Here is a 27,067-nt window from a genome sequence, read left to right as displayed (position 1 = left end):
TTTGTTACGATAAATAAGCAGGCAATGAATATCCTCGCACAGACGTCCTTGTGCAGGTTACAGTGTTATTTTTAATGCCTGCTCGGAATGCTCTGAGAATATTGCACAATAATTTATTTAATGGATCCCTATTTTTAAACATTTAGATTGTCTCCAATTTCTCCACCATTATAAACAACACTGCTATGATCATAAATCTTGGCACACACCCCTGATTATTTCCCTGAGATGAATTTCTAGAAAGAAGTGCTGGGTAAACACATTTTAACCTTAAAGCTGCTTCAACACATTTCACTAGGGCTGCATCAGGGCTGCCCTGCCTGGTGGTGCAGGTTGTGCACTGCTCAGGATGCCCAAGAGAGGGCAGGAGGAGGTTGAGGAGGAGCCCACAATCCAGCCACCAGGTGTACAGGTGTCCCCTGGAGCAGGTGCCTTTTCCGATTTGCACGAAGGCACTGGAGATGCTAGTAGGGCTCTGGCTGAGTTGTCAGAAGAAGAGTCTGAGGTCAGGGGAGGCCCCTGAGTGAAACCACCCACCTTGCGAACCAGAGAGCCAAGGAATGGGTCAGCCCCAAAGACTGTCCAGTCTCATTCAGGTGACCCCATGAATCACCCCAGGTGAGGGGCAGAGCAGTCTTCCTTCTATTGCCATTCCCTGGGACCATCCACCAAGAGCGAGCACAGAGTCCCCCACTGGTCACCAGCTGAGTGATACTCATCGGGGTCCAGAGGGCTTGCCCAGCCCCGTAAACCAGCCCGTGTGGACCATCCACATCCCATGGCCCTGGGAGCCTGTGAATCCCAGCATGCAGGGTGGGGTCCGGGACAGCCAGAGGGACGGTCGTGGGGACAGACGAGGTCCGTGGGCCAGCACAGGTGGGACATGGGCGTCCCAGCAGAGGGATGTGGAGGACAGACACGGCACCGAAGGAGCAGCCTCAGCCGGCAGGAGCTCACAGCCCCCGTCGGGGCTCAGCAGACACAATCCTCATGAAGACTCAGGTCCCCAGGCTCAGGAGTGGCTCCGCTGCCACGGCCGGGGCCTGCGGCTTGCACAGAGAGGACTTTCCTCCTGGTTAGCACAGCAGCTCCAGCGCCTCTGCCGCAGGGGCGGCTGTTTCAGCTAAATTCTCCCGACGTTTTCACAATTACACTTTATTGTGAAATCCTGGCGAAGCTGGAGCCTCGGCCCACAATAAATGACAGTGGTCACCTCCAATCAGCAGAGATCTGAGTGATGGAGACGCACGTAGAGTAATTCTCTTCCACGAGAAGGTTCCAAGACAGAGGTTTAGCCCCATCTGAATGGAAACAGCCAAGATCTCCCAGGCCCCTGGAACGAGCCTCGCGATGGGGAGTCAGAACCATCTTCACTGGAGAGACAGCACTGGGAGTCTGGGAGCTTCCAGCCCCCTTGGTTTGGGGAGTTGACACACTCATCTTGTGCAATTTCAAATCCCCATTTGGGTACAAAGTGTCTCTTTTGAGATGATGGGCTTTTAATGATCATCCTTGGCCCTATCAGCTCAGTGACTAATTCTATGAGAGAGAGACAGACAGAGAGACAGAGAAAGACAGAGAGACAGCGAGACAGAGACAGAGAGAGAGAGAGAGGGATGGGGAGAGAGAGAGACAGAGACAAAGACAGTGAGGCAGAGAGGAAACAGCCTCAGGACTGTCTTCTGGGAGGCTCAGGGTGGACCTGACGGGACACTACTTTCTAGTCCTGTGAGGTGGAGTCTGGGCAGGGGGTTGACTTTGCATTTTCCTCTTTCCTTCCTCTGCAAAGAGACATGGAACCAGCACCAGAGAGATGTGAGGAGAGCAAGAGGAAGAGACAGCAAGTGTCTGCTCTAGTGACATGAAGCACCGGCTCCACGGGGCACATCTGTGTGACAGTGTCAGACCCGCTCCAGAGAGGCCAAAGGAGAAGCACCTGTGGGGGCGCGTGGGACGCAGCTGCCACCACCCTCCCACCCTCCCCAGCACGTGGCTCTGAGCTGAAGCAATGGGTGCAGTGTTGAAACACTCGAAATGAGTCTCCAGCAGTTGGTAACTAGGTACTGCGCCACGCCCCATAAGTGCTCTGTACCTGGCCCTCTCTCAGGCTCCCCGGCAGATCCCTCAGGACGAGGTGACTATGGGGCTATCACCTGGCAGGCTGAGTGAGGGGAAGGGCAGGGAAAGGGACACCCTGAGTCCACAGGGACAGCTGGTCCTCTGCCCCAGGACAGCGTCTCCATGCCAGAATCACAGCCCAAAGGACCAGATATTTCAGTTCTTTGAGAGAAGTTTTTAAATATCTAAATATGGCTTCAGCTTTCTGCAAAGCCCTCTGTGGACTAAACTCGACCCCTCCCAGACTGAACATCGACGGCGGGCAGAGGGAGAGACGGCACGTAGACGTTTGTACTCCAATGTCCACCTCTGTCTGCATCCACAAAGTCCTGCAAACCATTTTCAGAGGTTGCACAGGCCCCCCGAATCCATGAATTTTCGTTTGTTTCGTGCCTGGGGATGCTGACGTGCAGGCTGGGTGGAGCCCAGGCATTTGGGGACATTGACCAAGGGTGCTCAGGTGGGTTTTGTCCCAGTGGCACGCCACTTGCTCAGACAACCCTGGCTTAGGTTTCCCAGGGACGGGGGTAGGGCTGTGTAAGCCCCGGAGACAAGGTTTATCGAGCACATCGACAGAGTAACTGATCCCCGTGACATGACGTTTACCTCTCCGGGAACAAGGCATTTCCCTGGGCACAGGAAACGCCATCAACCAGCCATCATTTATATGCTAACCAGCCCCTCCTGCCCGCACCCCTCCCTGCTGCGTCTGGTTCCAGCGCTTGAAGCCACGAGGCCGCATTGCCAGAAGCCCTCCGAGGTCAGATTTTCCTGATTCAGCCCAACCCCCATCCCAACCGTTTCCCACCCGAGGTCAGCCTGGCTGAGTGCCCGAGTCGCACAGCTGGCTCCCAGGCTCTCAGGCCGGAGGACGATGGTCCCCACTGACCCCACCCGCCCCCAGGCTGTGGGAAGTCGGAACCAGGAGGCAGAATAGGACTGAGCATCCATGCATGTGGCGGCCCCTGTAGCCCTCTCTGGATGAAGGCCTCTGTTGGATCGCCTCTGGTAGTTACAGGGACTCTGTCCCCAAGGGCTCCGCTAACACCATGACGGCACAGCCCTGCCAGGGGAGGAAGAGCACAGCAGGGCCCGTAGCACAGAGTGTTCCCGTGCGTTCAGAGGAATCAGGGATCTCAGTTTAGAGAGAGCCGTGCACTCGAATGCAGACAAGCTGCAGAGGACGTACCACCCAGGGAGCGGGCCCGCTGGGGAGGACATTTCTCTCCCCATGTGGAGGCTGCCCATGGTGGGGGTGGAACACTCCTGGCCCCACAGCATCACATTCCTACGAAGGCGCCCTTCTCAAGGATGCCTGAGGGCACGGGCAGAGAGGCAGACCCCAGGCTTTCCCGGGTCCCCCTGCCAGAGCTGCTTCATTGCCATATTATTCTGCTGCATTGACATATTATTCAAATCTCATTTAAAAGCGGAGATTATAAAGTGGTGGGCTGATGGAAGGGTGTTTTACTTGGCCTGCTTATTGCAACTTAAAAAGAAAGGGTAGGGAGAGTTCACATAAAAATCCAGACTTTCAGGTTCTTGTGGGCGCCCCTGGGCTGGGGTCACAGCAGGGCACAGTGAGTGTCCCCTTCCAGTGTTGTGGCATCCTCATTCGTGTTCCATGCCCGCCCCATAGGCAACCGCATTTAGTACTCCTGATTGAGAGCAAAAGACTATTTGGGGACTCTCAAAGATTCAGGTTGTTTTAAGGACTCTGTGGCTTAGAAAAGGAGATTTAATGCAGGGGAGGGCAGCGAGGTGATGACTCAGTTGCCAAGACACCTGTTCCTTCTGGAAGGAAACTGCTCGACAGGTGGGCTCCGAGCTCAGGGCAAGAACAGTCTCCCACAGGCCGCCCCTTTACTCCTGCCTCTGGTTTGGAGAAGAGTCCCGGTGTCGGCCGTGGTCGTTGGAGGACGCCCCTGGGTAAGGGGAATTGGAGGCCATTGTTTCAACTTGGTTCTTTTCAGGCTCATTTGACAGACACAAAGGACGTAACTTGGCAACAACAGAAAATACTCAGCGCTCTCACACCTGCTTCACAAGTTGCTGGTGCTCCACCACATGCTGAAATGACTACACGTGCCCCGAAATTAAATTCCCAACAGCACAGAGGGCCGACGCTTTCTGCAGCAGCAAAGAACACGCACTAAATACGTTTACAGACTCGCCTCTACAGTGACCCTTGGCCTCCCCCATCCCTGGGCCTGGTTCCCGGTCTCTCTATCACCTGTGCCTCCACAGCTCAGATGATGATGTTGGCCCCACTGACCACCAACTGAGTCACCTGGGTGTGGCTCCCACAGGTCATTGGGAAGTGCCTGATGACAAAACACCCTGGTCCAGGTCGGCACACCTCCCGTGGAAAGGTTTGGCAGTTATCTACTCCAGCTGAATATATGCAAGCCCAGAACCCATCCGTCTACCCCTAGGTAGACACCAGTGCGAAAACGTGTAAGCATGTGCACCAAAAGGCACACGCTCATGGTCACGGCAGCACTATCTACAATAGCCCCAAACTAAAACTACTGAAATGCCCAGAAACAGTAGAATGGATCAATAAATGGTAGTATTATAGCAATGGGATATTATTCAGCATTGAGAAGGAATAAAGTAGGAATAACACACCACGATGGATGACTCTTGAAAACATAATGAGTGAGACACCAGATAGACAAGAGTACATACTATATAATCCATTTATCTAAAATATAAAAACAGGCAAAATTTATCTACCGTGATAAAAGTCAGAGTAACAGCTACCTTTAAGAAGGACATGAATCAGCATGTCAGGACAGACAGAAAAGACTGTAAGTTTTAAATGGGCAAAAGATTTTAACACACACTTCCTCAAAGAGTATATATGACCCGGGGCCGGTCACCTGACATGGGGCGGGCCCCGTGTCATAGGGTTTAAGTTCGCCACTCTGCCTTGGCAGCCCGGGGTTTGCTGATTTGGATCCCGGGTGCGGACCTACACACTGCTTATCAAGCCATGCTGTGGCAGGTGTCTCACACATAAAGTAGAGGAGGATAGGCACAGACGTTAGCTCAGGGCCAGTCTTCCTCAGCAAAAAGGGGAGGATTGGCGGCAGACGTTAGCTCAGAGCTAACCTTCCTCAAAAAAAAAGAATATATCTGAATGGCTAGTAAGCACGTGAAAAGATGCTCAACACAGTCACTGGGGAAATGCAAACTAAAACCACGATGAGCTCCACATCCACTAAATGGCTAAAATCAAGAGTTGACCATACCAAGTGCTTGTGGGCATGTAAAATGTTCCAGTCATTTGCAAAACAGTTTGGCAGCTCCTCAAAAAAGTTAAATATAGAGTTACCATATGTATCAATTTCCTAGTGCTGCTATAAAAAACGACCACAAACTGAGTGGTTTAAAACAACCCAAATTTATTTTCTTACATTCTGAGGTCAGAAGTCCAAAGCGAGGCTGAAAGGGCTCACAGCAGCGTGTGAGCAGGGTGGTTGCATCTGGAGGCTCTTTCAGCTTCTGAAGGTACCAGCTTCATCACTCCAGTCTGCTCCCATGTTCACATGGCCTTCTCCCCTGACTCGGCAGCTCCCACCGCCCGCTGATAAGAGCCCCCCCGGGTCATCCAGGACAATCTCCCATCTCAGGATCCTCAACTTAACCACTTCTGTGAAGTCCCCTTGGCCAAATGAGGCTACGTTCACAGTGACTGCTTGCATATTAATTCACTGACATGTCTAACAGGAAGGATGAAGTGGAAGTTCAAGACTACAGAAGACAGGAGACAGCCCACGATCAATCGTGGATGGATTGTACACATGTAACCACTTTCCTTCTTAACTCCCACAGAGCAAGGACCTCAGGCTCAGGTAACATCTGGTCCCAAATTTATCATGACAGCTCGACTGAGATAAAATAGTTCATGAACGGTACTTCTGAGTTAAACCAGAATACAACGCCAATTGGTGAGTGAAACGATAACCGGGAACAATCTGGTGCAGAGTAAAATATACGTCCTCCTATTTTTAAATGGTGAAGCTGTGCAGTTGGTGAATGAGAAGACCACGGCCTCGGGTATGATGCGGCTGAGTTTACAACAAGGCCCAAAGATCTCTGTCCAGGGCACTGCTCTCGGGAATGGAGACTGCCGCCGGTGCATCTGGTCAAGGGGCGGCCCCAGCGGGAGGGAGCATGAAGCTGCTTCCGGAATGGCTTCACCACAACTGTTCACAGGCTTTCACTCTGAAAACTAGATTGCAGAGAAACTTAGGAGAAAGGCTAGATGAAGAGATGTATTAGACCTGAAATAGGCCAGGAAAAAAGGAAAAATTGGAGATTCCACTGCTTATCCTGTTATTTTATTTTTATGGTTGTTTCTGAACCTAAAAAATAGTCTGGGTGGGGGCCGGCCCAGTGGCACAGCAGTTAAGCTCACACGTTCCGCTTCAGTGGCCCGGGTTCGCCAGTTCACCACTTGTCAAGCCATGCTGTGGTGGGCGTCCCACATAAAAAGTAGAGGGAGATGGGCACAGGTGTTAGCTCAGGGCCAGTCTTCCTCAGCAAAAAGAGGAGGATTGGCAGCAGATGTTAGCTCAGGCTAATCGTCCTCAAAAAAAAAAAAAAATAGTACTGGGTGGAGACAGAAAAAGGAAAAATAAGAGATGTTTGTCTGGACTTTGGGCTTTTGTTGTTGCTATTATTCTTTTGCTGAAAGACTGCTTTCTTTTCCTGAGGTTTCAAAGCTTCTGGAAATAAAACAGGAGTGAGGAGGAAGATGAAGAATCAATTGTTAAGGGTTGAATGTATGAGCTATCTTTTGTCTTTACAACAAAAACAAATTCCCTTTACCAACTGACACACACACTACTGTCGTTGGCGCAACTCTGTCCTTTTCATTTTCATACGTGGCTGTTAAAATACCGAGTGAAGAAGTCGAGCCTGGGTCACACTGCAGCCAAGACGTTCTCATGTCGAGAACATAACGGCAGAGGGGGGCTGACAGGGTTGTGCAAACGGTGCACAGTATGACCAAGTGTCCTCCTAAGAAAGTCCCCCTTAGAACATGCTTGAACAGAACAGATTTATTCTTTAGATGTCTGTCTCCCCAGCTTCACTAGGAGCCTCTCAACGACAGGGACTACCAACTCTCTCATTTCGGTGCTGAGCACGCTTGGCCGTGCAGGACAGCTGCCTCGGTGGACAGGAGCCCAGGCTCTGGGGTCAGGCGGCCAAGGATCTGTGACCTTGGACAAGTTAATGGACATCTCCATGTGAGACTGAGATCACATGGCTCCTTCTTCATGAAAGGGCCATTAAAAAACAAAATTCAACTGAGCAAATTTTAAAGATCTTATTGGCTTTACGCAACAGTTCATGAACTGGGCAGCACCCAACCTGCTAGACAGAAAGGAGCTCTGAGGAGCTGGACAAAATGAAAGACTTACAGGCAGGAGGGAGCAGGAGCACAGAAGTCATACTAGGCAAAAAAGTGGGTGCATTACTGCAAGGTTACTTTCCTTTAGGGGATGGCAGGGGCCTGTCAGGCAGGTCACCTAGCCGATGCTGATCAGAGGATTCCTGACTCACTGGTTTAAGATTCCATTTCTGGGAGGGCCAAAACTGTAATTAAGCCAGGTCTTGGTTTGGTGACAATGGGGCTTAGCATGAGGGACTCCCTTTGGGGCCTGCTGTCTTGTTTGAACAGGGCCTGATGGGGACTAAACGGGTGATACAGTGCTCAGGAGGGTGCTGACCTGTCCACACATCCAGTCCCCCTTCTGCTCCATGTCACAAGGGGCTCAGCCTCCAGGCACCCTTGCCAGCTGGCTTCTGCCTCTGTCCAGCCCACGTTGGCACTGTCTGGGTGTTGGAGGGTGGGAGGAGGGGAGACACCAAGTATTTCTGTTTCAGAAGTCATCTCATCTGCTGCATTTCCTGTAGCTTCTTCCTGGTTCCACCTCTCTCAGGAGCCCTCCCTCCACAATTCCAGCATCCAGCTCTGGGAGGTACCCCACCCCAGCTCTGAGAGCACCACCTCAACCTGCTCCTCCAGCCCCAAGGGTGGTTGGAGCTTCCGGCTATTGTTGGTCTCAGGTTGCCTCGCCTAGTTCCATCTTCAGCAATTCCTAAGTCCTTATTACTAGGTCAGGGCATTAACCTTTTCTCCTGACTGATAAAGTGCTCAATAATATGAGCTATTATTTTTAATCATTTTCAGATTTTATGCACTTTTGCAGTAATTATGTGTTCCCATGCCCCCCCACCATGTGACTATGTATTCAGAGTAAAAATAATGTGGGGCCAGCCCTGTGACATAGTGATTAAGTTCAGCACATTCCACTTTGGTGGCCTGGGTTCACAGGTTCGGACCCCGGGCATGGACCTACACAACTCATCAGCCATGCTGTGGACGTGTCCCACATACAAAATAGAGGAAGACTGGCATGAATGTTAGCTCAGGGCGAATCTTCCTCAGCAAAAAAAAAAAAAAAAAAAAGTCAGAATAATGTAAATGTAGCAGCTATTGCCAGTTGGTCCACCCAATGCCCATTTGCCCCTTCTCTGTTAGCAGGAGAATCTTTATTTAAGGAGACAATGTGTCTCACTAAAAATATGGTACTCTCCAGTCTGTCTGGCTGCTAGGGGCTGCTGTGTTATTTGCCACTGAACAAATTCCCAACTGACAGACAAGGCGTCGTCATTCATTTTTGTCCACCTGGGGATGCAGTTTTCTATCACCCTTGAGTTCACAATCCTGTGAGATGCACTCAAGCCCTTGGTCATAACTCTCTGCCTCCCCCTCCACAACAGGTAATTGTCTCTCATATTCACATTGCTTTGCTTGTTTCTAAACTTTTACCACCTATGTGTGCATCCTGAACACTGTAGCTTAATTTTGCCTGTTTGATTTTTATGATTGCAATTTTAAGAGCACAAAAGTACTGTTCACACTTTTCTCTTGCTCCCTTTGCTCAAAACTGTATACAAGATTCACCCATGCTCCTGCTTGCATGTAGCTGCAGCTCATTCATTTTCATTGTATTATATCCCATTGCGTATATAAATACACTGCAATTTATCTATCCATTCTACTGCTGATGGACACTTGGGTTGTTTCCAGTTTGGGGCCGTTCAATTAATGATGTTACCAACACTTGTGTCCAGGTCTCCTGCTGCACTTGGACTCACACTAGGGCATCTGTCCACCAGGGGCAAGTGGAATTGCTGGGTATTGTGTAATCATGTTGAACTTCACTAGACAAACAGTTTTCCAAAGTGGTTGCACCACCAAATAAACTAACTAAATAAAGAGAATAAGAAATAAAACAAACCAAAAAAGTGGTTGTACCAATTTACACTCCACTAGGAGTTTATGAGGGAGCACGCTACCCCACATCCTTACCCACTCTTATGAATGTCAGACTTCTATTTGTGCCCATTTTTCTGGTGTCACTTGGTATCTCATTGCAGTTTTGATTTGCATTTCCCTGGCAACTAATGAGATTAGACTACTTTCCATGTTTATTGTCATTTACATATGCTTTTTTATAAAAACCTGTTTATCATTACCCATTTTTTAATTAATCTTTTTCTTGTTAATTCATATAAGTTCTTTGCATATTCTGGATGGCTGACTTTTGTGAACTGATATATTTTCTCCCACTCTGTAGCTTTCTTATCTACTCTTTTCTATGGAGTATTTTGATTAACAACAAAAAGTCCTAAACAAAACGTTAGCAAAGCAAATCTAGCAATGTATATAAAGAATAAAATATCATGACCAATTTAGGATTATCTGAAAAAAGTCAAGGTTACTTTAACATTAGAAAAATGTTACATATTTTCCCTTCCTTTCATGCTTTCATGCTGGTTATGCACCTCTACGTTGATTTCATGACCACTAGTGGACTGCAACCCAGTTCAAAAACTACTGAGCTGGGGGCCAACCTGGTGGCAGAGCGGTTAAGTTTGCATGCGCTCCGCTTCAGCAGCCCAGGGTTTGCGGGTTCAGATCCCGAGCATGGATCTACATACCACTTACCAAGCCATGCTGTGGCCAGCATCCCACATATAAAGGAGAGGAAGATGGGCACAGATGTTAGCTCAGGGCCAGTCTTCCTCGGCAAAAAGAGGAGAATTGGTGGCGGATGTTAGCTCAGGGCTAATCTTTCTCAAAAATAATAAAATAATAATAATAATAATTAAAAAAAGAAAAACCCTGAGCTAGTTCAACACCTGGCTCTCCCTCCCCACCTCCGATTACTTCTTCCAACACACACCCTGAATGGTCCCCACTGCCCAATTCAGTCCACCTTCGTCCCCAAACCTACATGATCTTGCCCTGCTTTCCAGCCTCCCTTCTTGCTACCACTCCCTGCTCTGCCGCATTCTGTGCTACAGTCCTACTGAGCTGCATTTACCACTCCTTGAAAATGCTCTACTTTATCTCACCTCTAGGACTGTGCCTGGAGCTCAGTCCACCTCCGGCCTGGCCGTCTCCCACGCCCTCCCCGGCTGCTTAGACACTTTAGCCAGTCATCCATCCACCATCTGCAGGTCGGGTTACTCCTTCCTTTATCCTCCCATTGCTTTGGCCTAAAAACGCACTCGGGCCAGAACAATGGGCATCCTTGAGTAGGGGCTCTAAGATCTCTATCACCTTTCTAAAGGAAATAGCATTGTCCTATGTCCATTTTACAGATGAGAAGACGGAGGCTCAGAAAGAGAACAGGACTAACTCAAAGTTCCACTGGAATTGAAATCAGTTAGGAATGCAACCCAGGTCTTCTAAGTCCCAAGCCAGGCTGAAGACACCATCTGCACAGGGTCCGAAGGTTGTTCTTCCAGAATCCCCTCTGAGGAGGTCAAAGCAGCAGCGGACTTTGGCTAGGAGTGTTCAGCCTTACCCCACTCCCTGAACTCAAGGGAAAGCTCGAAGTGAGCCCAGTACCCCAAAAGACCAGCACAGGCCTGGGGGCAATGAAGGTCAGACTCATCAAGTAAGCAAGAGATATGGCACATCCCCATCGGTGGAAGCAGGCCTGCCTTGCAGAGCCAGATAGGAAGATGGCCTGGGCATGCTCAGCTGCTGGCCCACTCATTCTACACACAGGAATCAACATTTGGCCCACCGTGTGTGCTGGGAGCTCTTCCAGGCATTAGGGATGCTCAGGGGAACCCAACAAAACCCCTCCCCTCCTGAAGCTAATCCTAGTGTGGTGCTGCACATAGGATGTGTTGCAAGGTGGTGGTGGGTGCTTCAAAGACACATCAGCAGGGCCACAGAGCAACCAGTGAGGGGGAACGCTAGACAGTGTACACAGCTACAGCCAGGCCGAGAAGGGGAGACCTGGATGAGGAGCCTGTCACATGAGAAGTGAGACTGTGATCGAGTCAGAGAAATCAGAAGAGCAAAGGCCCTTAGGAGGGAACTGCTTCTGGCTTACTTTTTAAAAACCTATTAATGTTCACATATATTATCTCATTTCAACCTTACTAGCAGAAAGACATCATCGTTGTTTCATGAAGAAGGGATGTGGCCCAGAAAGGAGAATGTCTATCTTGCTGCCATAGAATTTTCAGTCCCAGCACAAAAAAGGACCTCTGGTCCCTAAGTCTGAGCCTTTGCACTTTCACCCTGGACTGTGTGGCCCCAAATTGCAGGCTGAGCTAGAAGGGCCCGAAAGCTCCTAATGGAGCCACAGGTGGGGAACCTGAGGCCCAAGAGGAACCTAAGTAGCAGAGTCACCCGCATCCAGATGACGAGTCTCCCAGGATGGGGTCCCCTCCACTGCCCCCGACCACTTGTCTTCCACATGGGTCCTGGGACCCCTAAGTTCCCTCACCGCGAGGGGCCTCACGGCTTACTAAGGCCATTGACGTCCACCAAGGACGAGTCTCGTGACCCCCAGCACCGAGAAGACACCGAGGCCTCAGAAAAGCGAAGCGACCCGCCCCGGGCAGAGCCTGGTCCGGCCCCAGAAGCCCCGATCCCACAGCCCCCCAGTCGCAGGACCCCCGGCCCCACGGCGCCCCAGTCCCAGGAACCCCGCCCCCCGGCGCCCCAGTCCCAGAAGCTGCGGCCCCACGAGACCCCAGCCCAGCGACAGCGGGCAGGAGCCGCCCCACGGAGCCGCGCACAAGACCCATTCCATGCCCGCGCTCCTTCCGCCCTGCGCCCCGACCCGCCCGGTGCAGGCGACGCGCGATCCGGAGCCGCACTTTCGCCACTGCCCCGGACAGCCGCCCGAGAAAAGCGACGGCAAAAATGCGCTCTCCCCTGCTCACGACAGATCCTACCGTGGCGGCGCCTGTGAACGCGAAAGGCCGAAGCCAAACCATTTTCTAGCTGCTCAAACGGCTCCGAGGGGTAGCGAATCTGCCGGGCCCGCTCGCCGGAAGTAGGGCTGCCCGTCGCCGGAAGTTTCGCTCCCTCCATTTTGTTGCCCGCTATGGCGGCGGTGTTGAGGTTGGGGCCGGGATGCGGCGCTTTTGACTGAGGGGGTAGGCCAGGCAGAGGCATCGGGACATCGGCGCGGCGCAGAAGAGGAGCAGCCTGGACGCCGGGGACGCTGTCATGTACGGCGCGAGCGGAGGCCGCGCCAAAGCCGAGAGGAAAAGCGGCGCGAAGGAGGAGGCCGGGCCCGGCGGTGCCGGCGGTGGGGGCAACCGAGTGGAGCTGCTGGTCTTCGGCTATGCCTGCAAGCTGTTCCGGGACGATGAGCGGGCCCTGGCCCAGGAACAGGGACAGCACCTCATCCCCTGGATGGGGGACCACAAGATCCTCATCGACAGGTCGGTTCCTCCCCCAACCCGTCGGTCCTCCCCTTCCCTCGCCTCCTCGATTCCGTCTGATGTTGACTTGATGGCCAAGACTGAAAGGGAGTTTCTGGAACCCCTCCCCTGTCCCCACGTCCCCTGGTTTTGGGGGGAGGGGGACGGTGAAACCTGCCTTAAGGCACTGGCTGGAGTTGCGTGTCGCGTCTGTCGCCGGAGGGATCCGCTCTGCTCCCGGGGCCCCTCGCGATCCCTCACCCTTGTCGCTGGGTTCCAGCTGGCGACTCCGCGCGGTGGAAGCTGCCCGATCCCGGGCCCCTCCTGACCGGCGCTCCCGCGGGGTCGTGCGCCGCTTTCCTACCAGCTCGGTGTGGCGGGAGGGCAGCCCGACGCGCCGCACGCTGAGGCCGCGGTTAGAAACCTCTCGGACCCCGTGAGTCCGCCTTGAAACTTTCACGCCCCCAGCGCCCTCCTCTCTGGAGCGCCCGCATTTTGCCGGCCTGACGTTTGACACCCCCGGCCCCTCCTTCCCGCTCTCTGATAACCGGCGAGTTTGACAGATTCAGGCCGAGGGTGAAGTTGTCGATCAGTTGGAGGCCACTTGACCTCCTGCAGACACTGGCCTTGCTCTTAGGGGTCGTGTTCTTAGGGCTGGTTTCACTGTCTCTTAAAACTGAAGGGTGGTACTGGGATACAGATGTGCTTCTTTTCAAATCAAACCTGCTTTAGGTAATCACCCTGGAGGGTGTTCAGCCACTATGGGCAGAGGGGTCCTGGGACTGGGATTTCTAAAGATGTTTGATTTGAAAAGGATGACATTACATGATGTAGGTTGTTTGCTCCCCTCTCCTCCCCTCCCCTGTTTTTAGTCCCCCTTTCCTTTTCCTCCCCTTTGGGGTTTTTCTGTTTGCTGATTGGTTTGGGTTTTTGCGGTTTGGCAACTTCACTTCTGGGGCCCCGGACTGAAACGCTAACGTGACCAGCCATTAAACGTGGAATAGTCTCTCCAAGTGAAGGAAGCCCATCGTTTGAGACAATTAAAACTGGATTCTACAAAGCCCTGGAACATGACTGTAGGGATGACCTCTGTGCTGGCCAGAATGGACACATTAGTGACCAAATAGGCCTTTTTCCATTCCTGACGTTTCTGTTTGGAGTTAGACCTAGACAACAAGGACTCGTGAAGGGAGGGTTGCCAGTTCAGGTCTGCACCTGATGGCTCCACTCTCTGCTGAAACGTGCTGTGCCTTTAAACCGTGGTTTCTGTTAAATGATGTTGCCTGAGTTGTCAGGCAGCTTGCTTTTCCAAAGTGTTACTTGTGATATTTATTATTAAAGTTCGGTAAGCGGTGAAGTCTGAGCTCTTTATACAGTTTTCCATGTCGTTCTGTATCTGATTTGAGTTAGGCCTTCCAAAGCTAGTGGGGAGCAAACGCTACACATGTATATGTGGAGTATTTTTAAATGATGATCTACATTTGTAAGTTAAGGAGGTTTACATCAAAGTAAAATTTTGAAATTTAATAAAATGCAGTAACTTGGCTACCCTGGAATTTTTGGGCTGTTTTTCTTGTAAATGTCTTTTTTTTTGGTAGTATTTTTTGGTCCTCATCACAAAAGTCAGCATTAAAAGATTAGGGAGACTTTTGTTTGTCTCTCTACATTTGTTTTTGCAATCCTAAATCTGAACGTTTTAAGTAAAATTCGCTAACTCACTCATTTATTATCTGACAGTTGCACACTGACAGCATCTTCATTGACTCCTTTATGTTAAAAGTATAGCAGAAAGTGCTCTTCTTATTCTTAATTTGACTAAAGTACCTATTGGTCCATGCAAGTAAACATGGATGTGTCTTCATGTATATTATTTCCTGGGGGTGTAAAGTTTAGAAGAAAATATTTATACTGCATCTTCTAATAGTTTTGCTCTGTTTCCAGTGAACCTCCTTAAACTGCATGTATATGTCACTGTTCCTATGTATGTGTGTCTCTCTATCACATAACCCAGCACTTATTTCCTCAGCCAAGTGGCTAGGGGGCGAGCCTAGCCAAGATTTTACCTCCAATGGACGCAAGTTTCTTTGGTGAAGATCTCTCCTGAGAGTTCGGGACTAGCAGAAAGAAGCGAGGAAATTTCGACCGTTTGGTTCTTACGGATAGGTATTTATGTATTCGGTTTGTGTGAATGTAAGCTATGATATTTGACTTTTCCAGAAAAAAATTTTTTTTTTGCAAATGGCATTGAATGGTTGATCAAACCATAAACGGTAAGAATTGCCAGTGAAATGGATACCATTTATGCTATTAAAGGATCGTTTACCTTTAATTGTAAATTTGATCATATTGTAGAAAGGAATTTAGACTTTGTTAAGATAACTTGAGTTTAAAAGTAGGTGAGATATGACTAGCCAAATTCAATATAAATCTGAGAAGCATTTTTGTGTTTGTTTTAATATTTTTATTTCTTTATTTTAATCGGTAAGTATGTATATAAAACATCACACAGACACCAACCTAGACGTTAATTTCTTTCCGTTGACCAGTGTGTTCATATTACAGATATGATGGGCGCGGTCACCTGCATGACCTTTCTGAGTACGATGCTGAGTATTCCACATGGAACAGAGATTACCAGCTCTCTGAAGAGGAGGCACGAATAGATGCCCTGTGTGATGAAGAGAGGTATTTAGCCTTGCATACGGACTTGCTTGAGGAGGAGGCAAGGCAAGGTACTGCTCAAGAAAAACTTACTTAAGCAACAAACTTTTAAAAATTTTTTAAGTATTTAAAAATTTACTCCCATTCATTTTTTTATACTCACTCTTTCTGATATTATCTTGACAGTACCCAGTGGAGTGGAAAAACAGGAGTCTTTGCGTTCTGAGAGGACCTCAGGATAGTTTATATATAGAGCCACAAAGAATTTTCCCAGCTTTTGAGGGCAGACTGGGATTTGAAAAAACAAAAACCAAACTCTTTAACTGTTCTTCTTTAACAGTATCGTATAAACTAAATATTGATGTTCTTGTCTTTGCCTTAACAATCTTTAATGCAGTTCTTAATCCCCAAATTTCTCAGCAGGAAGAAATTGTCCACAAAAGACGTGTGTTCTGCTGTCTGTGGTAAACATGTACTGGCAAAAGTACATATTGATAGATATGAAGTGTGAATTTTTAAAAGCATTTTTGCCTCAAAAAGAGGTTGAAAAAAGTGTGTTGTATGCTTTACTGATAGCTACAACTTTAGCAATGTATAAAATTTTTCTCAGTAAATTTCCACGTTTGTTGATAAAATTCTCGTTTTTATTCAAGAGGAAGAATACAAGCGCTTGAGTGAAGCCCTAGCAGAGGACGGGAGCTATAATGCGGTGGGATTCACTTACGGTAGTGACTATTATGACCCGTCAGAACCCACCGAGGAAGAGGAGCCTTCTAAACAGAGAGGTAAGAGAGGAGCACTGCCTGGGGGTGTTGGGCAGTGCTGCGCACGTAGTGCTAAAGTCTTCAGAACTCAGGTACGGAGACCGAGCCCTGAGAACATCACTGTGACACACAGAACATTGGTGGCATTCCTTCTTAGGGTAGAACAACTAAAAGCTAGAAAACAGATTGTTAATGGAGATGGAAAGTGAATTCAGACTTCCATTATCTGCGTTAGATCTAGTGCCTTTCCATTTATTTCTCTTTGATTGAGGTAACAGGAAATTACTCACTCTGGATTCTTGGTTTCTAGATTGATGATATATGCGTTGAGATCAGCAGTGATTTTGTTCCTGGGGCATTTCAAGGATAGGCATTAACTACCTGCATGCTAACCTGCTTCTTCATTCCCCTCCACAGCTGAAATAATGGCAGGTGTCCAGTGGAAGGACACCTGTGGAGTCAGTTATTACTAAACAGAAAGGAGCACAAGATACCCTGCTTGGGTTTGGTAGGCTGTAGGACATATGCTTAACCACAGTGTCATAAAATAATATTTACATTAAATTAAAGATTTAAATTTACACTTTTGTGGATTAACTCTGGGAACTTTGAATATAAAAAAAATAGTGCCACTAAAAATCTGGACTCAGTACAGGAACAAATATCTTTAGTTGTTTTGGTAAATCCTGAGAGCACCATTCTTACAGCCCTGTATAATTATCAGTCGTTAATTATCAATAATGGTAACACAAACCTGAAACATTAAGGATGGATCACTATGTTCAGTATATTCTGTTTAAAGAGAAGGAGAACTTTAACTTTAGAAAACCATTCAAATGTTTAGAAGAATAAACTGGAATCACATACACAGATTTAATTTTAGAGATAACTGAATCTATTATTTGGGACTTAATTGCTTTCTCCTTAAGTGACAAACCGCCTAACAAGTATGAAGTAGTTATAGCAGTTTAATGTTAAAACAAAATGCTGTCTGCCATGTGTGGTGCAGCTGCCCTGGGGTTCTCCTGTCCCCTTCAGCAAGGGGCATGATCTTGGCAGTACAAGAGGATGTGGGGGCAGACTCGTCCAGGCACTTGCCTTATTGCCTGCCCTTGTCATCCTGCTCCTTATTTTGTGGGCAAAAGAGTCACTGTTGCACGGCTGTGTTCTATGAGCTTCTAAAGAGACTTTTCAAATGTAATTTTAACTGTGTTTGAGTTAAAGCCTCGTTAAGGTATTTAACACCTTTTGCATCGACGTTTGGACCTATCTGTACCAAAGAAGTTATGATGCACAGAAATGTTCTTGCGTGTCTAAGAAATAAACACTTATTCCTTTATCCAGAATAAGTTACCCATTTTAGGGTGCTGAATAGCTCAGATTTTGCTGTGTCATCTCTGAACCATATACATTATATCTGCCTTAAATACATAGTGTTTTCATCAGAAGGAAGGAATGCACTCTGTCAACATTTCACAAGGGAGGAATTGAAATTTGTAAAGGCCACATGTCTTTGCAAGATCAAGTGGACTATCTTTGCAAAAGTCCATAATGTTCATTTCATAACATTCTGGATTAGGAATCAGCAAACTATGACCTGAGGCCCAGTAGGTGTGTTTTTGTAACATTTTATAGGAACACAGCCATGCTCATTTGTTTGTGTATTGTCTATGCGGCTTTTGCACTCCCAATGGCCGAGTTAAGTAGTTGAGACAGAGACCATGAGGCCTGAAGAGCCAGAAATATTTACTGTCCGGCATTTTATAGAAAGAGGTTGCCAGCCCCTGTTCTCGGTGTTGGACTGTTGTCTCAGTGTAATTATTGAGCTAAATGATATAAACTTGGTTATTATTACTGAATTTTAAGAACTTCAAGGTGACTTAGTTTCTCTTCCAAGTTTTAGTATGCTTTTTCTTTAACGTAAAGTTCTCTTTAGTATTTCATAAAGTTTTTTCTTTCTGTAATCACATTCTCAAAACTTTATTTTATATGCTGATTAATTTTTTTAATGGAAGTTGGGCCCTTGTAAAATTTACAGCTTGCCTTTTTATGTTTAACTCGCACTAATATAAATAAAATGCCACATATATAAATAAACGTGATACACACACACACATGCTTGTATACCTATATACACACACGTGTGCATTTAATAGAATTCAGATTGGTAGCCAATGGCACTAACAGCCAAATTTTACTTTACTGTTGCATTATCTTAAAATTAAAAAATGCACTAATTTTTTTTATTTTCCTGAGTCAGCATCAGCATGTCTAAATGTTCCTTGATTTTCAAAGTTAAACTATTGTCCTGGCAATTTTGAATATTTTAAAACCTCTTGATACCAACCAGAAGTGTTTTAATGACACCTTTATTTCTATGTAACTTAACTCCTCTCTTCCTTTTTGTAGCATTCTGTTTTCAGCCTGTTTCCTATCCTTCAGATTTTCATAATTTTTTGTCATTATTACATATCCATTTTTTTTTTTTTAAAGATTTTATTTTTTTTCATTTTTCTCCCCAAACCCCCCTGGTACATAGTTGTATATTCTTCGTTGTGGCATGTGGGATGCTGCCTCAGCGTGGTTTGATGAGCAGTGCCATGTCCGCGCCCAGGATTCGAACCAATGAAACACTGGGCCGCCTGCAGCGGAGCGCGCGAACTTAACCACTCAGCCACGGGGCCAGTCCCTACATATCCATTTTTTTAAATAAGGAAGGTTATTTGAATTTATGTGAATCTTAGTTAGTATTGCAATGGTTGGTGGTTGTTTTGTGCTACTAAAGCCGTTTTTCTGTACATAAAGTTATGTGTAGGAGCCAGTCTGTGTGACCCACTTGTTCCAAACAGCTCTTTCGATTCAAACAGCTTCACTTTTGTGAACAAATTCTAAGGAAAGGTTATTTGAACAAAGTTTCCATCACTCATTTTACAGAGATACAGTAAAAGTTATATTTTAATACACCTTTGGCCTCATTCCCAAAGAGAGTTTAAATTGTTACTTGGCATGTTGCAAACTGCCATTTCTAATATCTTCCACTTGCACTGTGTCATTTGGTTATTGGAGCTGAAAAATGGGGTTGTTGACAACAGGGAGTTTTCAGGCCGTAGTAAATCTCTGGTTCTTAGGAGAGAACAAGGGTGCTTAGCAGAAACAAGTGGGACTCTGTTAAATAACTCTTAATAGGAATTTATAATCAACCTGTATTTTATCACACTGCAATACCCAGGTTTTTATGTGTGATGAAACATGCTTAAAATTCCTCTGGCTTCACAGAAGAAGTAGGTTTGATAGCAGACCTTTGAAATTGTTCATCTCTTCAAGAGACTTCGTTGTGTATGATGGAAACATTTGTTTTGATGAAGATTTAATGTTTGTTTACTTAGTCACCTTTTTTAAAAGAAAAACCTATGTAGATGTTGAAATCCTTAAAAATGTTAACTTTCATAAATTTTTTACTATACTTTTGTACATTTCACGGTGTCCTTTTAAATTGGTGATCACCTGAGTGATTGAGATGTATGTAAGTGCCTGAGAATTCAGAAAGGTATAATGTGTAGTGCCTTGTCTAATACATAGTAGACAAATGTTTGTTAAATGAATTGTAAATGAATAAATGGAAATGGAAAAAATACGTCTGGTGATTTGTGAAAGAGAGGTAGTTTGCTTGGGTGGCGAGGTCTCAGAGATTTTACAATTCAATGGTGAAAATCATTTATCTCGGAATTGAGCTGTGCCGTGTGCTCTGCCTGGCACTTGGGAATCCACAGAGACAGTGTGAGGGGAGATCTCAGCAGTACCAGGTAAACACATGCACAGGTCAGAGAGGCTGCAGAGAAGGAGAACTGCTAAGTGCAGAGCATCATGGTGGAGATGCTCACACGCATTGTCTCACCAAAACCTCACCACATGGCCCTGGGAGTGGATGCTGCTACTGCGTTTGTAGGGAGGATCTAACTGAGGTGGGGAGCAGTGGGAGTACTTGCCTGGGGTCCCAGAGCTAGCTATCATCTGCCCCAGGTGCACACTCTTCGACTGCACCACCCGCCTCTGGGGTTTGATGAAGTGACTGTGCTTTCATGTGGTGGAATAGAACAGCAAACTGGAAGGTGTTTCTAGAGGTAATGATGGGTGGAGAGGTCAAGAACCAGCTAATGCCAGTCACTGCTCCCCTCATGGTTGCTTATTATTGGCGGGCACCAGCTTTCCTAGCCGTTGTTCTGAAGTGTTATGTTTTCTTTTTATACAGAAAAAAATGAGGCTGAAAATTTAGAGGAAAACGAGGAGCCTTTCATTGCCCCTTTAGGATTGAATGTCCCGCCTGACGTGGAGCTGGTATGTGTGTTTCTCCTTCACAATACGGTCATTCATGTCACTGTGTATCATGAGTTGCTGCTTGTGTGACAGCCCATGGTAATTATAAGTGTGAGGTATGTAATGCTGTAAAATCATTTCAGAGTTAATGGAGAGAAAATCAGCCCCTGCCTATTTTCCTGTAAAGAAAAGGGGAGTAATTAAAGCAAAATCACTACGCCAGAGCACCAGCGACTTGAGGAGCTGGCTCTCAGAGATCATAGGGTTGAATCCCCAGTTTTACCAGCATGGAGAACCCGAGTCAGAACTACTGGTGTGTAGGCTGATAGCCATGTTTGGACGTGGAGAGTGGCTTTGCTCTGGCTTTTCTGGAGTGGTTTGGTGGACACTTAGGGCAGGTTGCTTTACCTTCTGTGTTCTTGGCGCTCAATTTTCCACCCTCTTTTCCTCTCCGTTGTCACTGGGCCTGTGGCGTCTCCAGGAGGCCCTTGCCCCCATGGGGAAATCCTGGGTGGATTCCTCCTGGTCTGAGTCCTCGGCCACCGGTTGTCAGCACAGCTGAGTCTCTAAGTCACATTGAGCTCACCCCACCATTTCGGCCACATCCTGTTAAGGTAAATTATAATGGGCCTCATTGAGAGCTTTCCACGTATAATGCTCATAACCCCTAAGGTAGCTGCTGTTACTCTCCCCATTCAGATGGAGACAAGTGAAGAATTTGGCTTGAAAATGGCAGGCAGGGACTCAAACCCCTCGTCTTTATTGTTGTGTCATCAGGAGTCACCATGCTTTATGGGCGTTTTTTGTGTTTATTAGGGATATGTAAAATACTTTTGTTGTGTACATACTTGGGAGGGCTATTTGTGCTCATTGTAAAGTTTCTTTTTTGGAGTTTTCCTAACTGGATTGCAAGAGCTGTGGATGCAGATATTCCAGGTTCTTGTTTGTCTCCTGCACACTGAATCTTTGGATATACGGTGAATGCTGCAAACTGCCCCCAGGAAGAGTCTCTTACGTTCTCCCCACCCTCACTTGCTACCACCCTGATCCAGCTCAGCCTGGATTTGATGGTTCCTGTCCTTTTTTTCTTTTACTTTTTTTTGAGGGGGAGGTGGGGTGAGGAAGATTGGCCCTAAACCAATATCTGTGCCAGTCTTCCTCTCTTTTGTGTGTGGGATGCTGCCACAGCATGGCCTGATGAGTGGTGTGTAGGTCTGTGCCCAGGATCTGAACCTGTGAACCCCAGACTGCCGAAGCAGAGCACAAACTTAACCACTCCCCCACCGGGCCAGCCCCTGTCCTTCATTTTGGTGTGATGACAGGAGATAGCAGAGTAGCCTGTTAATTCCTGTCTCTGCCCTTTCCTTCCTTCACTCACTCATTTGCGTAGCCTCTCCTTTCCTTCCTCTTTTTTCTTACAAATATGAGTAAGAAGTTCTGTGGATTTTGCCAAGTGGAATTACTACTTGTGTTTGCTTCCCCCCGTTTCCACCATTGATTAGTTTGCTATAGTTTGAGCTGAAAATTTTACTGAAGATTTGGTAGCCTAAGACTTATGTTAAAATATTTTCTATGTATTGTTGTGTATTGTATTCCTACTTGTTCTGGAATATATTGTTTATGCTGTGTGGCAGACCCGTTGTAAATGGGTTGCTCCCTTACCTATGTTTAATGCTAAAGACTTTTATTTGAGGTTGACTGTATGGAATTTTATTTATTTTTGATATGGAAGATTATTTTTTTACTTTTATGCAAATATAAATATAGAGGTGTAATATTTTGTTACCTTATTTATTTCCCATTAAAATATTTAATGGCTTGTATTCTCAGCTAAAGTAAGCATCACTAAGCTGTTTAATGGTTTACCAGACCTGAAAATATTCCCTGCCCATTGGAGAGCAAAGTCAGCCCAGTGTCTAGTGATTTGCTCTCTTAATGTTGAAGCGTGTCTTCCAAAAGTATTATAGAACGGCCTCTTTAGTAGGAAATTGTTTGAATTATGTAGAAACTGTATTTGAGTGCTTATTAGGTTGCTGACGTGCAGCTTTCTTTTCCTTTATGATAGTGTCAGTATTTCATTCTTCACAATTATTGTGATTTGGGGGCAGTGGTTCATGGTATAAATTATACACTGTGGTGTCCACATTAGTGGAGAACATGTAGAAGACAGAGGTGTTCTCATCGTTCATTCTGCTTGGGTGACTAAAGGCTGAAATTGCTGGCTTGTGTTTAGATGGACAGTTGCTGCCTTTAGTGGGCAGGAGTTGCTCTAACTGCTGGCCATGGCAGGTGGGGCGCTTGGTAAAAGAGAGTAGGTGCTTTAGAGGAATTCTCCTTGGTTTTTAAACTAGACTTTTGGATTAGACCTCAGGAGGTTTTGTGTGAAGAGTAAGGAGTAGTTAGAAATTCCAGCACTCTGGGAGGCACATGTTGGCATCTGCTGGAGACTGGCACCTCTGGGGCTGTCCTCCTCAATGAACCCCACACAGCCCTCCCTCCTGAGTCCGTGTCTGCTGGGCCTCTAGACCTGAGCCCCTGAGGTGACCTCACGTCTTTATTTTAGTTTCTCATAGAGACTCTGTGGTGTATAATTTGTGTTTCATGGGAAGTAAGAACCTTTTTTTTCCCCGAGTATGTAGCCCAGCGTCGTTTGACCCGACATCATGTCTTCAGTCATCACTTCCTTTCCCAGGGACCTGAATGCCCATCTGTGTCACCTCCTGAGTTCTGCACATGCCTGAGCCTGTTTCTGGGTGTATTCTGCTCCATCCCTGGTTGAGTTGGGTCGTGTTGGTGTCCCCCACACCTGGCGCACACCTGGAGCACTGCTGGGAAGATAGAGAGTGTCTCTCACCCACCAGAGACTCCACAGGTGGCACAGGTTGAATCCTGAGCCCAAACGTTGCTTCCACAAATAATGCTTGCAGGTGCACGGGGTTGCATGGACCTGCCTGTTTTGTAGCATCTCACCTTTCACTCAGGTCACCCGTGAGGGCCAGAAGTGCTGCTGCTCAACAGACCCATTAGAATGCATTTCTAAGGGAAACGTGCTCATTTAAACACATTTTATGGACAAAAGGAAAAAGGGGAGAAGGATTCAATATATAATTGCCATCACATGCAGTGTTTCTGTCTGTTAGATTAATAACAACAACATAAGATAACCATCTGTTGAACACGTACTGTGCCCCAGTTGCTGTGCAAAGTGCTTTACTCACATTCTCACTGAGTCCTCACAATACCAGTACCTCTGTGAAGGAGATACAGTGGTTGTCCCGTTTCCAGATGGTGGGAAGTTCCAGATGAACCTCCAGATGCTGAGGTTCAGAGCGGTTTGGGGCAGCTGTCCCTCGTTAGGCATGTAAGGGTCAGGCCTGCAGTTCCCGCCGAGTGGCTGCCCCAGAGCTCTGAGCCACTGAAGTTAGGCTTTACTGAATGTCCTTCTGATTAGAGCATTATTTTCACCATAAATTAAGGTGCTGGATTGCCACGGGGTGTAAGGGTGGGGAGGAAAAAGAAACTTGATTTGCTCTTCCATTCCTGTGGAGTCACTATGTTCCTTTATGGTGTCAGATTTTGAATCTTGTTTCAAAAGACCTTTCCCACCCCTGTTAAAACTATTTTCCAATATTTCCTGCTATTACTTCTATAATTTTGTTTTTGCAATTGAATTATGACTTGATCTGATAATTATTTTGGACTCTAAGTGAAATAGGCATTAGTTTTTCTCCTCTGATCACAGCGGAGAGGGCTTGCCCAGCTGCTCCAGGGGTCCCTCCTGTATTCACCCCACCTTCCATCCTGGGCCGCCTGGTCCTGGTCTCCGGCTCCAGGCATCTGAGCTCCAGCATTTTCCAAAGCTCTGAGGAAACCTCACACGGTTTCCTCATAGTCTCCCATTTCCCAGTGCCTGCTCTGGAGTTTGTAGGGCTGCATTAATTGCATTTTGTAGGAACAGGAAGGTGTTAGCCCACTTTCTTGGGTTCAGTCACTTTCTTAAAGCCTTTCCCATTGGGTTTAAATTAGAACAGCATTTTCCCCTTTATCAGTCAGTCTTTGTAACACATGTGCGTATTTCTATGTTGCCTGTATCCTTAAGATTCCATTTTATAGTAGAAATAAACAAGATGTTCTAAAGTAGAAAAGGATTTATCTAAAACTTAAATGATAAAGACAGCAAAGAATAGTTTTTCCAAACCAAGCGTTTTTATCTCATATCCACTGGCTCTGGTAGGAGATCTTGAAGGATGTTCATACGGTGCTTTGTTTTTCTATAATCATTATTGCTTTTTAACCCCTAGAGCCGTAATATTACAGCATAAATGGGCCTCCTTTTAAGAAATTTTAGACCAACAGATTGGTTTGGTCAGAATGCCTCTACTGAGGGGGATAATCTTATTTTCCTTTAAGGATCAATATTCTGACGTGATCATTAATAATTGACATGTGGGGGCCAGCCCTGTGGCCAAGTGGTTAAATTCACTTGCTCCGCTTCAGTGGCCCATGGTTTCATGGGTTTGAATCCTGGGAGCGGACATGGCACCGCTCATCAGGCCATGGTGAGGCGGCATCCCACGTGCCACAACTAGAAGGACCTGCAACTAAAAAATATACAACTATGTACTGGGGACATTTGGGGGAGAAAAAGCAGAAAAAAAATAGATAAATAATTGACGTGTATATGGAATACAGTATTTCAAAAGTTAATCTTGCTTTGTGGCCAAAGCCAATGAAAATCTGTATCAGGATTCATACTTCAGTGCACAGTGGGCCTTTATCATGCAATCTAGTTTATTTTGGGATCAGTAAATAACATTAATTTTAGGCATTTATCCTATTTAAGTGCAAAGGATGTTATTAATTCAGGAATTAAATCTGGGAATTAAGGTGTTTATTTTATGAAGGATGTGGCCCTGAAATTGCAGTAAGCATCTTGAATTCTTAAGTCCCCATTTTTAATGAGAATAATTTCCCGCTTTATTTGCATGTAATTTTCTAGTGTTAATCTCTTTGTTGATATTAAAAGTATTTTAGATGTATGGCTTCCAGCTTTGGGTCTGACAGTTCCATTGTGGGTAGGAAGTGCTAAGCGCGTATCAGGAGCCTGTGCAGGGAAGAGGCAGGGCTTGGCTCCCAGTAATAAACAAGGCAGCAGGATGACTCACCTCCCAGTTGAAAGTGAGACCCTCCCTGCTCTGGCCAGACCACACCCAGATGGGCTTCTCTATGGGACTTTACTTTCAATGGGAATGTCGATGAACTGGAGCCATGAGCAGGGTCTTATGGGGAATAGGAAGGAAGAATGTGGTGAGGAAGAGTTTAGGTACAGAACATGAGCATGTGGCTTTCTTCAGATGTTCAAAGGGCTCTTTGCCAAGCTATAAAAACTAGCCCCCGGGGCCAGCCCCATGGCCGAGTGGTTAAGTTCACAAGTTCTGGTTCAGGTCCTGGGCACCGAGCTAGCGCCTCGTCAAGCCATGCTGAGGCAGTGTCCCACATAGCAGAACCGAAAGGACCTACAACTAGAATGTACAGCTGTGTACTGGGGGGCTTTGGGGAGAAGAAAAAAAAAGCAAGAAGATTGGCAACAGATATTAGCTCAGGGCCAGTCTTAAAAAAAAAATACAACACTCCTGTTGGGGAAAAAAAAAAAGCCCCAGCTAAGAAAAAGGAAAGAGGAGTGATTCTTAGATCCTTGAGAAAGTTGTTGAAATGTGTGCCCCTCTCCACAGAAAAATACTTACATATATGCAAAATTTGCATACAATTTCCGAGGATTTACAACCCCTTGAATCCTATCACAGAACCCGGTTAAGGACCCCTGTTATATGGAAATATGTTGATTTGGTGCAAAAAAGAGAGTGCCTCCCATCCGTTCCACAAAGCTGGAATGGCCTGCCTTGGAAGGTGAATTTCCTCCCCACAAAATACTGTGAAATTCAGAAATAGACTGAGTGTCACGTAACCAGGGGTAGGGCCAGAATCTGTTCAAACTGGACTCTTCCCATTGAAATGTCTCTTGTTTCTTATAATTGACAGTAAAACCAGCGTTATTTCTATGTTTTACGTCATGTGGCTAGTGGAAAAGAGGATAATGTGAATGTGTGTGTTTTCTCGTAGCCACCAACAGCCAAAATGCATGCTATCATTGAGCGCACCGCCAACTTCGTATGCAAACAGGGAGCACAGTTTGAAATCATGCTGAAAGCCAAGCAGGCCCGAAACTCTCAATTTGACTTTCTACGTTTTGATCACTACCTCAACCCCTACTACAAATTCATCCAGAAAGCTATGAAAGAAGGACGATACACGGTACTGGCAGAAAACAGAAACGAGGACAAAAAGAGTATGTGACCCTGTCTGTCCTGTTCAGACTCTGCGCCTGGGGGGTGGGCGGGGCAACTCTGGGAAAGTATAACGACAGTCATTGTTATGGATACCGGGTT

At 46.6% G+C, this 27,067-nt stretch overlaps 1 protein-coding gene and 1 pseudogene across 4 annotated transcripts in view; one reads left to right on the top strand and one right to left on the bottom strand.

The window, feature by feature from the left end:
* LOC124227124 (sec1 family domain-containing protein 1-like) overlaps positions 1–12,631 on the bottom strand; it is an 89,539-nt pseudogene extending 76,908 nt beyond the window's left edge.
* SFSWAP (splicing factor SWAP) overlaps positions 12,571–27,067 on the top strand; it is a 79,254-nt gene continuing 64,757 nt past the window's right edge. For 3 of the 4 annotated variants that reach the window (XM_046639365.1, XM_046639364.1, XM_046639366.1), the window contains exons 1-5: positions 12,571–12,903; positions 15,445–15,614; positions 16,197–16,328; positions 20,557–20,642; positions 26,742–26,967. In XM_046639365.1, coding sequence (XP_046495321.1) covers positions 12,686–12,903; positions 15,445–15,614; positions 16,197–16,328; positions 20,557–20,642; positions 26,742–26,967 — 832 coding nt within the window. In that variant the 5' untranslated portion in view covers positions 12,571–12,685. The remainder of the gene's footprint in view (positions 12,904–15,444; positions 15,615–16,196; positions 16,329–20,556; positions 20,643–26,741; positions 26,968–27,067) is intronic. The other variant, XM_046639367.1, reaches the window with a different exon arrangement.

This window comes from Equus quagga, chromosome 15 (genome assembly GCF_021613505.1).
Source record: "Equus quagga isolate Etosha38 chromosome 15, UCLA_HA_Equagga_1.0, whole genome shotgun sequence".
In the NCBI taxonomy this organism is placed as follows: domain Eukaryota; kingdom Metazoa; phylum Chordata; class Mammalia; order Perissodactyla; family Equidae; genus Equus; species Equus quagga.
Note: the sequence above shows the minus strand (reverse complement) of the source record. Positions and strands in the feature narration are given on the sequence as shown.